General features: G+C 49.1%; 1 protein-coding gene across 2 annotated transcripts in view; it reads left to right on the plus strand.

The window, feature by feature from the left end:
- TMEM255A (transmembrane protein 255A) overlaps positions 1-12,423 on the plus strand; it is a 49,838-nt gene that overhangs the window by 29,334 nt on the left and 8,081 nt on the right. For both annotated transcript variants that reach the window (XM_087860231.1, XM_087860230.1), the window contains 2 exons: positions 5,084-5,246; positions 10,789-10,932. In XM_087860231.1, coding sequence (XP_087716357.1) covers positions 5,084-5,246; positions 10,789-10,932 — 307 coding nt within the window. The remainder of the gene's footprint in view (positions 1-5,083; positions 5,247-10,788; positions 10,933-12,423) is intronic.

Below are 12,423 nucleotides of genomic sequence, written 5' to 3' on the forward strand. Positions count from 1 at the left end.
AGAAAGCATAATTTTACCCTTACGGAGTTCAGTCTACCAGGGGGGTTTGTGGGGAGGGCAGCTGAGACCCACACACAGATTCCCATGGTTCCAGGCCCCCGTGGAAGAGCAGAAGGATGCCCTGCTGCGTTATCCAAGTTCTGTTGCCTCCTCCCTTGTTAAACGGCAAGTGAAACACAGAGAGGTTATCTGTTTCTCTGGGCACACCCAGCAAGGTGAGAGCAAGAGGGTGAAAGCCCGTATTGGGTAATCAAGTTCATGATCAATGCCACACTCAGTCTTTGAACTCAGTTACTCATTCACCGGTTATTTATTGATGACTTACAATGTTTCTACCACTGTGCTGGGCAGTGAGGGAGACACAGCAGAAGTGTAAGAGGTTCCAATTTAGAAGGAGACGTTACGTCCACCTTGGCTGTAGCCTCAGCGCCCAGCACAGTCCTCAGCCCTGAGTGGGCTCTCAATAAACATCGGATTAAATGGCTAACTGAATCATTGACATTTGCAAAGTGCCAAGCTAAGAGGAATAGACTGAGGCTGTGGGAGTCCGGAGTGATGGGGGAGAAGCCAATGAATGGGGCACTGGAGTCCTTGAAGAAGACACTAGAGAGATGGTATGGAAGCTTCGAGCAGTGGGAAAGGTTAGGACAGGCAGAGAACAAAAGGCAGTCCCTTCTATGCAGGGAGAGAAATCTGAGCTTAGGTTTGGAATAAGTAGCCAGCACGGCCAGGCTGGGGCTCCTGGGGGCTCCAGGCTAGCTGGAGTGTGGACTCCATTTTGAAGTCGGATTATGGCAGGCTGAGGAATTTGGACCCTTTGCCTGGAAGGTGATGAATGGGGAGCCATGGGAGGATTTTGATTAAATGAATGATTTAGTTTTAAAAACTTTTGAGGACGCTTAATCGGGCAGTGGTAGGGTCTGGTAGGAGGGCTTGCGGTCCTGGAGACCCAACCAAGTGGAATCATGAATCTCACACAGAAACAAACCGCATTCATTTGCTAAACCCTGAACTAGATCTAAGTATGAATGTTCTTTTGCTTCATGCGTAAGTCAAAAATACTTTGGTGGCTGCTGAACCCGCTCAAACTAGAACAGACATAATACATAAGATTATTGAATATTTTTAAACAAACCAGTAACCTATCACGGTGGTGTGGTCTGCACCTTTCAAGGGTCAGTGACTTTAAGAAGAAGATTCTAAGGTTCGCGTTGCCAGAGGCTGGCTCTTATCGTGTGCTGGACTGGAGCTCTCGCGGGCATTCTCTCATTAAAGCCCCCGGGCTTGGAGAAGTTAAGGAAGTTGCGCAGGGCCAGACAGTCTTCTGTGCTGTACCGCCCGTCTGAGGGTGCTCCCGCCCGCCCTCTGCGTGTTGGGACGTAAACAAAGATAATTTGGGGGAAGTCAGAAGGTGACTCTCCAGCCTCTCCTGTGTCCCAACAACCCCACACTCACCCTTACCCACGGGCCTGCCTTTCGGCAGTCCTGTCTGGACCCCTTCGTGGCAGTAAGCTATCTTTCTTTTCACTGCATCAATCTCTTTATTAATAAATGATACTCTCGAGAGCAATGCCTTAAAATCCCAATAAACAGGGGGTCTGTTCATATTTTATATCAGAAGCAAGAATTTTTTGAAAGGATGATGAGATAATGTCTTCTCTCTCGATCCTTCTTTACTGGATAATTTCTCCATCCAGTGTCTAATATCCTAGGTGCTATGGAGCCAATGTTATGGCTCACGGTTTTCTACTAGGTTTGGTGAGAAAATAAAAGATATGTGCAAGTAATATGAAAACATGTAGCAGGAAATAGAGATTAGATTTGTTTGGTTATAATTAATAATGGTAGAGTAACAATTTGACAGTGATTTATGCCCGTGGTGCTCAGTTTTGATTTCGAGAGGCAGCAAAATGTCATGGTTAAGTATAAACTCAAGGCCAGAGTGTCTGAGTTCAAATCTCACCTTGGCTACTTAATTAATTTCTGTCTCTGCCTTGATTTTCTCATCTGTATGTAACAGGGATAAAAATAGCCGCTACTATATAGGGTTACTATAGAGATTAAGTGAGTTAGTGTTTGCTAACTGCCTAGAATAGTACCAGGTAATAGTACGATAGCACTTTTTGCTATTATAATTATATTATTTTTCCAAATCATAGATTTGATCAACATCTATGATGATAACTAGATATACATATTCTTTTTTTTTTTAAAGATTTTATTTATTTATTCGACAGAGATAGAGACAGCCAGCGAGAGAGGGAACACAAGCAGGGGAGTGGGAGAGGAAGAAGCAGGCTCACAGCGGAGGAGCCTGATGTGGGGCTCGATCCCATAACGCCAGGATCACGCCCTGAGCCGAAAGCAGACGCTTAACCGCTGTGCCACCCAGGCGCCCCTAGATATACATATTCTTATTTGATATTATCAAACAGAAAATATTCTACCTGCCATGAGTAATAATTACTTCGGAGTTCCGTGTTCACGGATGTATGCAGAGAGCCACTGGTCTTTAAGCTTTAGGCAATAAGCTTTCTGTGTATCCCTTCCTGCTTATGGGTGGTCTCCAGCTATGGCCCGAACATGCTGAAATCCAGTTCAAATTCTGATGAATGAAGACACCTTTAAAATTTCACTGTGAAAGTATTCTCTTTAAAACACTGGCTTCCAGGGCACCTGGCGGGCTCTGTCGGGTGGAGTGTGCGACTCTTGATCTCAGGGTCAAGAGTTTGAGCCCCACATTGGGGGCAGAGTTTCCTTTAAAAATAAAAAATAAACAAATAAAACAGTAGGTTTCAAACATCAGTGAGCTCGTTAACACAGATCCCTGAGCCTCACCCTAAGAGATTCTGCCAGATTCTGTGGGCCTGGGGCTGGGCCTGGGAATCTGCATGTTTAAGCATCTCTTTCTCAAAGAAATACGCACCCACACACAAATAACGCAGTGACACACACGGGCAGGCACACAGACACACAAACACAGATGGTTCTGATGCAGTCTGTCCCGTAACCACACTGATGGCAATTCCTCAGGAAAAAAAAAAACAACAACACTGAAAACACGGATTTTAAAGAATCCTAAGATAAAATAAAATCATCTGTGAAGTTTGAAAGTCTTTTCTTGTGTGAACAAGCCCTCCCTGATTCGCTTTGGAGGTTAACCTTTAATTTTTTTTCCCTTTTTCACTTCCAGGGTTCTTATAAGAGGGGAGTCCCGTGTAATAACCATCCCGACACCAGGGCGTTTGGTGGTGACTTTCATTTTAAGAACCACAGTGTTGGAGATTGATTAGCGATCCAGTGGCCAAGTTGTAAACTAGTTCGCAACACCCTAGAAGACAGGAACTTTCACTGAGTCAGCTCAACAAGTGTGTATGTAGCACCAGCTAGGTGTCAGGGACAGCATGAACAAAACGAACCGAGTCCCTGCCGTAGAGCTTACATTCGGGTGGGCGAGACAGACAGTCACGCGTGAGTGCGAGAGAGCCGTTCAAGGAGGGTAATGCACCAGGCAGCTCGGGCCGCCATGCTAAAATACCCTAGACTGGGTGGCCTCAACAAGAGACACTCATCGCCCAGAGTTCCGGAGGCTGGAAGTCTGAGATCAGGTGCCAGCATGGCGGGGATCAGGGGAAAGCTCTCTTCCTGGCTTGCAGACACCCACCTTCTCCCTGTGTCCTCACCTGGCCTTTCCTCGGTACGTGCAGATGGAGATCTCTCTCTCTCTCTCTCTCTCTCTCTCTCTCTCTCTCTCTCTCTCTCTCTCTCGTCTTTTTATAAAGCCATCAATCCTATAGGATTAAGGCTCCCCCCTTCTGACCTCATTTAACCTCAATTACTTCCTAAAAGCCCTGTTTGTGTTGGAATGCAATCCCATCGGGAGTTAGGGCTTCAATTTACGAATGTTGGAGGGGGACACAATTCCGTCCATGGCAAGTAACGTGGGAGACAGTGACCGGGTGGGGAGGGGTGGGGGTGCCTTTGGACTGAGTGGCCAGGGAAGGCCTCTCCGAGGAGGTGAGGTTTTGGGCAGCAGCTTGGCTTCAGTTCTTTTCTGGGACCTTGTTTTTGTGTTTGTCGCTGTTTTGCTTTGAAAGAGGAAACGGTGAAATCTTTGAAGCCTGAAGTCAGATCGCAGCTTTACCACTCACGACTTGGCCAAGTTCCTAACCTCTCTGCGCTTCAGTTTCTTCATCTGGAAAATGGGAATGGTGGTAGTACCTACCTCATAGAGTAGCGTAAGGACTTGCAGTGCCGTCTACTAGAACTTCCTGCAGTGATGGGAATGCAGTGTGCTCCGGCCAGGGCAGTAGCCAGCCACGAGCGTGGCTCTTAGAAGTGTGGCTATTGAGCACTTGAAATGTGGTTGGTGAGCCCGAAGAACTGAATTTTTTGTTTTACTTTATTTTATTTAATTTTTTTAAAAGATTTTATTTATTTGAGAGAGAGAGAGAGAGCACAAGCAGGGGGAGCAGCAGAGGGAGAGGGAGAAGCAGGCTCCTGGCTGAGCAGGAAGGCTGACGTGGGACTCGATCCCAGGACCCCAGGATCATGACCTGAGCCAAAGGCAGATGCTTTAACAACTGAGCCACCCAGGCGCCCCTGTTTTACTTCATAATAATTAATTTAAATTTAAGCATGACTAGTAGCTACCATATTCAACAGCACAGATTCAACGACGTCACGTGTGTAAAATGCTTTGCGCTGTGCCTGGCAGGGAGCGTCGATATACACTAATACTAAGCACCATAGCACTTTTTGCTGTTATAATTGTATTGTTTCTCAAAATCGTAGATTCAATCAGCATCTATGATGATAGATAGATAGGCGTACATATTCTGTTAGTGATGGTGACAAGTGTCTCTCTGGTAGGCAGGAGGTGGTCTTTTTAATTTGTTTTTTGGATGAACAGCAAACCACACTTTATCCTAGTGCCTCGCTCCCCCGGTGCCCTTGTGGCTATGCTGTCCCTCAGCATAGCTCCCCCGCTCACCTGTCTTTTCGCTGAGCTGCATGGTAGCCGAAGCCCTCGGGGACAGCCTGCTCCGTGGGGACTGACTGATGTGTGCTTCTCCCTGTCCAGCCGCGTGGAGATCACCGGTGGGTACTACGAATACATCGACGTCAGCAGCTGCCAGGACATCATTCATCTCTATCACCTGCTCTGGTCTGCCACCATCCTCAACATCGTCGGCCTGTTCCTGGGCATCATCACTGCCGCTGTCCTTGGAGGCTTTAAGGACATGGTAAGGAAGGAAGCACCTTCCCGTTCCAGAGGCCCCTGTCAGGGGCCAGGGTGGAGGCTAGGAGGTCGGAGGCAAGGGGCACCCTTGTTGGAAGGGTGGAGTCAGAAGCGATCGCTTTAAGAAGGTGGCCGCCGTCACACATCTCAAGGTGAAGGAGCCGGGCAATGCCGTTAGTGTGCAAAACTTGCTTGTTAACGTGGGTTGCCTGTGTTCTTGAGGCACATTCTGGGGGCGGGGGTGAGGAGACACGGTTGTCCACCTGGCTTCCTATTAAAAGAGAATCACCTGAGGTGCTTAAAAGAGCCCCGATGCCTGGACCCCTCCTCCAGAGATTCTAATTTAATCGGTGTAAAGTGAAGCCCGGGCATCCATATTCTTAAAAGTTCCCCAGGTGGTCCTGCTCCACAGCCAGGATTGAGAGGTGCTTTAGAGGTGTCCCACATGTGTTTAGGGAATTATTTTGTGCCTAAAAGGGGTTTTCCTTTGACCCCAGAAACGAGGCAGGTAGCCGCTAAGCCCCGGGCTGTTTCTGTCCCGTTTTGGGCTCCCTGAGGAACAGGAACCTGAAAGGCAGTTTGTAATTTGAACTTGGAGTGTCAAAAGGCTAAGCAATGGAAAGTGAAAGGGGGGGTAAGACAAGGGAAAAGAACACACTCCAGAGCAGGGCCTGGCTGACAGGAAGTTACTGAGCGTTCCTGCTGGTGACTCCAGGTCGAGAGAATTCCTTCCCTTCTCACGTCCAGTCTGTCTGCCTCTCTCTTTTTTCTCTTCCTCTCTCATACAAGCATTTCTTTCTCTTTTTTTACTTTCTTTTTTTTCTTTTTAGAGAGTGCGCAAAAGTGGGGGTGGAGGGAGGAGGGAGAGGGAGAGAGAAAATCTCAGGCAGGCTCCACACCCAGCGCAGAGCCCGACACGGGGCTTGATCTCACAACCCTGAGATCACAACCTGAGCCGAAACCCAGAGTTGGGCGTTCAACCGACTGAGCCACCCAGGCGCCCCTCGTGCACACATTTCTCACTCCTGCGCCCCTCCCCGCAACAGGGCAAGCCGGAGCACTAAGGAGTGGGGGGCACATCAGCATAGGCGGGACCCCCGGAGGGAGGAGGTCCTGAGGGAGGTTTGGGGTGAGAGAGCTTCAGAAAAGCTGTTTCTGGGTTGAACAAAGAATGCCCTGTGTTCTTGGAGACTTTCCCCAGGGGGCAGGCGACGCTGTGTAGAATGTGAGCCCCTCCGGCTGCAAGAGAAGCTCTGGGGTTGGCGAGTTGAGGAGCTGAGACAGCAGGATGGGTGTTAAGGGTTCTCTGGAGTGTTACTAGTGCTTTCAGACCTGGGCGGCCGAACTACCCTGAGGCCCAAATGCAGTGGATGGCCGCTCCGTGAGCTCCATGGGGTTCCTTCAAGGCGTCAGCTGACCATCGATGTACAGGTTTATTTCTGGAATCTTCACTTCACTGCGGCCTTTGATCTTTAGGGGGGAAGGGGGTTTGTTGAGGGTCTGTCCTGAGAGGCGGCAGTGATGGTCCTTTATACAAAGGGCTTTTGCACAATTACTTTCTTCACTCCCCACTGTTACTACCTGATGAGGTAAATATCACTGCCACCATTTAACAGGTGAGGAAACAGGCCAGCAGAGGTCAAGTGACTTGCCCAGAACTAAACAGCAGAGCTGGGACTGGAGCCCAGCTTTGTCTGACGCCAGAGCCTTCGCTCTTTCTATGGCACCCCAGCTGCCCGGACCAACGTTTGGATAGCCCTTTCCGGTTCTACAAGTGTTTTAACACACATTACCTCCTTTGTTTAGCTGCTTTAATTTAGAACAGTTAAAAGCGAGTTGTTCCCAGCTGTCCAGAGCTTCCTTAGGAGGAAAGGAGGAGGAGGGCCAGGGAAATACAAACACTGGGCCTGGGAATTCGGTCAAGGACCAGTGGGGAAGACGAAAGACGAGAGCAAAGATCAGGGGCAAGGCATCCGATTCGTGAGGTGGCAGAGCGAGTGGGAATGGAAGGTGGGGGACCAAGAGGGAGCCCTTACTTTGATGGTTTTACTAAAATGAGATATGGTGTAGGCCATCCTGGAACATCAACCAGGTGAGCCTAAATACAATCCTTGGCCTGGGTCGAAACTAAGTTGGTGACCTGTGGTGTGCCTCCCCTCGGAGCAGAATGCCCTGGGGTCTGCAGGGAGGCCCACGGGGGGCTGGCTGGTGAAAGCCATTCCTAGGGAGTGAGGACAGGAGCCAAGGGCTAGGAGCTGGCAGCTGTCGACAGGATCAGCTAAGAGCCGCCACTTCCAGAATGTGGCCTCCTGAGAGGAACGAGGATGTCCTCATTCTCTGACCAGAGGAGGCTTGGGGCAAAGGATGTTTGAGAAATGTTTGATGAAGTGTCTGCTGACCCAAGATAGAAGAAGTTGAGATGGGTCTTTAGAAGGTGACTGTATCTTGCCGTTTTCTCCTCATCGGTGTCTCTGTTTGGAGGAAAGTGGGGAGGTATAAAAGTGGCACTCTTTCCAAAGTCCACAGTCATCGCCTCAGAATAGACTCGGTCTCGGCCAGGCAAGACTGCGTTCACCATTTCCTGGGCCGCCTCGTCCCCTGTTGTTTCCCTGGAGCTCAGAATGCGACTAATTGGTAATGGGGGGGGGTATCATAACTTCAGAGCCCCAGAGTTTGGGTTTTTTAAAAAATATTTTATTTATTTATTTGAGAGAGAGCAAGTGAAAGAGAGAGAGCACGAGAGGGGGGAGGGGCAGAGGGAGAAGGAGACACCCCGCCGAGTGGAAAGCCTGATATGGGGCTTGATCTTGGGGACCCCAGGATCATGACCTGAGCCGAAAGCAGACGCTTCACGGACTGAGCCACCCAGGCGCCCCCAGAGCCGCAGAGTGTCAACAGAAATACACATATCGCTGTATGTGCATACAAAGAGACACAGAGCCCACATGGGTTGTACGATCAGAGTTAGCCATGTGAGGCCTCAGCAGGCATTTACTTGGGGCCATCTCTTTGGCTCCTTCCCTGCCCAACCGTTTACCTCCCTGTGCTCCCCCCCTCCCCGGCCTCTCTTGCCCTGTCCTTTCTGTCTACACCTCTACCCTTGACACTCCTCTCTTCTGTGCCTCTCCTGTGCTCATTCCATCTTCCTCTTGTGTTGCTTTCTCTGTCATAGTCAACTTCCTTTCAAAGATGATCCCAGCCCCCCCCCCGGCCCCGCTGAACACACAAAAGTTTTTATAGATAGAGTTTACATTGCACGATTGTTTCTCCCTGGCGAGGCTTCGTTTATTTGCATAGAAGAACTGGTTTTATTTTGCGAGAGCTGGAGGCCGTGCTTTTAATTGACGGAAGGCCAAGGGAACGTGCTTTCTGGGACTTCCTCGGGGATGAAATGTCTTCTTAGCATTCTGGTGGAGAGGTAAGGGCATTTCTGAGCACTCTTTCTCTCTAAAGGGAGCCAGCCCTTGGAATGGTCGAGAATCTCAGCCCTCTCCCATGCGTGGGAGGAGTTGACAAACATTTCTCTGCTTGTCTGGGAGCTGCATTGTAAGGCCTGAGGTTTGTAGCTCTTCAAACCTCCCAGAGATGTAAACAGTAACCCACTCCAAGGAAGACAGCGGCAGAACTGTGTTGAAACTTTGCTGTAAGGAAGATTCCTCTGCCAACACCCCCACCGTGGCTGCCTGTAGCCACTGCCAGAGCCCGCCCACACGTGTTCACCACTCGAGAGGAAGCTTCTGTTCTCCGTCAATGTGGAGTAGATACGAACCAAGAATCAAGACCCATTGATTTTGCGGACAGTTCTTGGTTATCCACACAAATGGCAGCAGTGTCAATGACACGGAAAACAGGAAAAACATTTACCCTGCACCTTGACCCATGTGGCACTCATAAGGTCCTACTTGGGACAGCGCTGTCTGGGAGCTAATGAACAGTGGCGCCTCCCTTCAGCAGCGCTTCGGCCCTGTTGAGAGCAGGCCTCCGAATCCCGGACAAGATTAGCTTCGGTCCTTGGAGGGCTACGCACATCTGAGCCGTGTTATAAAGAGGGTACACTCTGCCTGGCCTTTCATGGTTTCTGGGCACAGTGGGGTTTTGCCCCTGGCCTGCAGGGCCGGTGAGAAATAAACGCCCTTCGTGTCCGCACGAGAGCGCCTTAACAAGGCTGGAATCTGCAAGAACCCCTATGACTTTTATAAGCCCTTTGTGATTCATCGCGTTTCTGTCACGGCAAGAGCAGTCCTGTGCAGCCTCGTCTCTATGACATTTCGTATTCGGGGTCTTATTCTTTTCTTTGCCTTTTTTTTTTTTAAACCACATAAATAAGTGATTTCAACTTTTCTGTAGGTTTGCATTTTTCAAAATAATAAACTGGGGGACAATGACACAAGTAATACCTATTATATTAAAAAAATAGAAGGGCATCTGTGTGGCTCAGTCAGTTAAGGGTAGAACTCTTTTTTTTTAAAGATTTTATTTATTTATGTGATAGAGAGACAGCCAGCGAGAGAGGGAACACAGCAGGGGAGAGGGAGAGGAAGAAGCAGGCTCCCAGCCGAGGAGCCCGATGTGGGACTCGATCCCAGAACGCCGGGATCACGCCCTGAGCCGAAGGCAGACGCTTAACGACTGCGCTACCCAGGCGCCCCAAGGGTTGAACTCTTGATCTCAGCTCAGGTCTGTATCTCAGGGTCATGAGTTCAAGCCCCGCGTTGGGCTCCACGCCCATTGTGGAGCCTGCTTAAAGAAAAAGTAAAAAAAAAAAAGAAGAAGAAGAAGAAGAAAGTGAAGGGTCCCCATTTACCTCCTGATGCTGCTCGTCTCCCCAGAGATAACCACAGTTGACAGTCTTCTGTTGTGAGTCTTTCCAGGTTAACTTCTTTTCCTTTACAAACGTACATACATATATAGTTGTTCGAGTCTTTGTTTTTACGTAAGCCAGGAACCATGCTATATAACACCGTGGGTTTTATTAAGACTTTTTTTTTTTAGAGGAGTTTTAGGTTCACAACACAATTAAGAGGAAGATATAGAGATTTCCCATGTCCTCCCTGCTCCCACCGCACACACAGTCTCCCCGATTAACTACACTCCCAGCAGAGTGGTACATTTACTATCGAGGGTGAACCTACATGGACAAGTCATTATCACCCAAAGTCCATAGTTTACCTTAGGGCTCACTCTTGGTGCTGTAATTCTGCGGGTTTGGACAAATGTCTAATGACACGTATCCATCATTATACTATCACACAGAGTAGCTTCACTGCGCGAAAAACCCTCTAGGCCCTGCCTGTTCCTCCCTCCCCCCAACCACAACCCTTGGCAACCACCGATCTCTTTATTGTCTCCTTAGTTTTGCCGGTGGCTTTCTGTTCTTATTCGTACGTACCGATGTCCGCTGGACAACTTTCTCTGGCACTGAGCATAGGTCCACATCACCGTGGCCCGACAACTGCACGGTATTCCACAGTATGGGGGCGCCGGCTTATCGAACATTCTCCTGGTGATGAACGCTTATGTTGTTTCTCATTTGTGTTCTTCTACAGAACCCAACTCTGCCAGCACTGAACTGCTCTGTCGAAAATGCCCATCCGACGGTGTCTTACTATGCTCGCCCTCAAGTGGCCTCGTACAATACCTACTACCACAGCCCTCCCCACCTGCCACCATATTCTGCGTACGACTTTCAGGTATGTTTTAGAGAAAAAGAACTCTCGTGACTCTTGCTGCCGTTCGTGCTGCCTTGTTCTCTCCCTAATTCCGCAACTACCTACGATGTACAAGGCGGCCAGGCCCTCAGCCTGATGGCCTTCGGCAGCCTGCGGGTACCACTGACTAGCCTAGAGACTACAGCAAGGCAAGATGGGGGAGATGGGGAGGGTGGGAAAGACACAGGAAGCAGAGAGATGGAAGAGACGGGAGAGAAGGAGCAAGGATCCAGGTGTCCCAAACCGCCTTGACCGGCACCCAGGAGAGGACGTGCTCATTAGTACGTCAGCACAGACGCCTGTCCAACTGTGGCTTTGCCCATTCTTCTGCCACGAGAGAGGCCTAGTCCTGCTCTTTAGCACAAGAGGCTCTGGCCACACAAGGGATTGAATGAAATCTGTAATGAGGAACAAGTCCCTTGTTTTTCTCCAGACTTCTTTAACTAGGACTATACAGAGAAAGGGGTTTCTTTTAATAACACCCCCCTCCTCTTTTTTGCCTTGTTATCACATGGGTCTGAAATAGAGTTACCAAATTTGCACTCTCCCCTTTTCCTTTTGAGCTGAGATGGAGCACAGAAAAATAGAGCCAAGAAAGGCGCTTAATTAAAAGGGCTTCATTGTGTGCAGAGCACTGGGCTAGGCACTTCAGGGAAACAAGCAAAATGGTCTTTTCAACATTTACAGTGGTCGTCAACCCTTGACCATAGAAGAGTGGGATTACACGGAAATCTGGTTAATTGAAAATTTGAGGACCAAAGGAAATACCTTTGAAAAGAGAGGAGCCCATAATGAATTTGCTTCTCCTAAGGGCCCCTGGATGCTCCAAGGGGACATAAAGACACGACTGTTTGGGGGTGCTTCCAATTAGCCAGCCAGTTTACAAACACAAAGCCCTTGGGCAACCTAATTTCAGCTTTAGATTAACAAAATAATTGAATGTGGAAAGCCTCATTTTGTTGAAGACCGTGTACTTTTGTTCGGTTTAGATGCGGTGCGTGGAGGTCTAGGCCTGTACATTGCAACAGTAATGTATAGTGTGTGATCACGGACTTGTTCACTCTCATAAAATGCAGAACCAGAACAAGGAGGTGTCCGTCAAAGCTTGGGAAAAAACAATGCTGGAACTTGTTCTAAAGCCTACAGTGTTTACAGGTAGACCACAGAGGGAACTCGGTACCTAAATAGCTCCTACAGACGGGGAGACACAGATTTGTTCAAAAAGGGCATAATTTCAGCAGTGACAGAGGCAAAAGGAGTCCTTTAAGAAACTGCAGGGATGGGGGTGCCCGGGGGGGGCTCAGTCGGCAAAGCGTCTGCCTTTGGCTCAGGTCAGGATCCTGGGGTCCTGGGGTTGGGCCCCCCCGCTCAGCAGGGAGGCTGCTTCTCCCTCTCCCTCTGTACCCCACTCATGCTCTCTCGCGCACGTGCTCTCTCTCTCTCCCTCAAATAAATAAACAAAATCTTTTTAAA

This window comes from Ursus americanus, chromosome X (genome assembly GCF_024610735.1).
Source record: "Ursus americanus isolate L20-20 chromosome X, mUrsAme1.1.p, whole genome shotgun sequence".
In the NCBI taxonomy this organism is placed as follows: Eukaryota; Metazoa; Chordata; class Mammalia; order Carnivora; family Ursidae; genus Ursus; species Ursus americanus.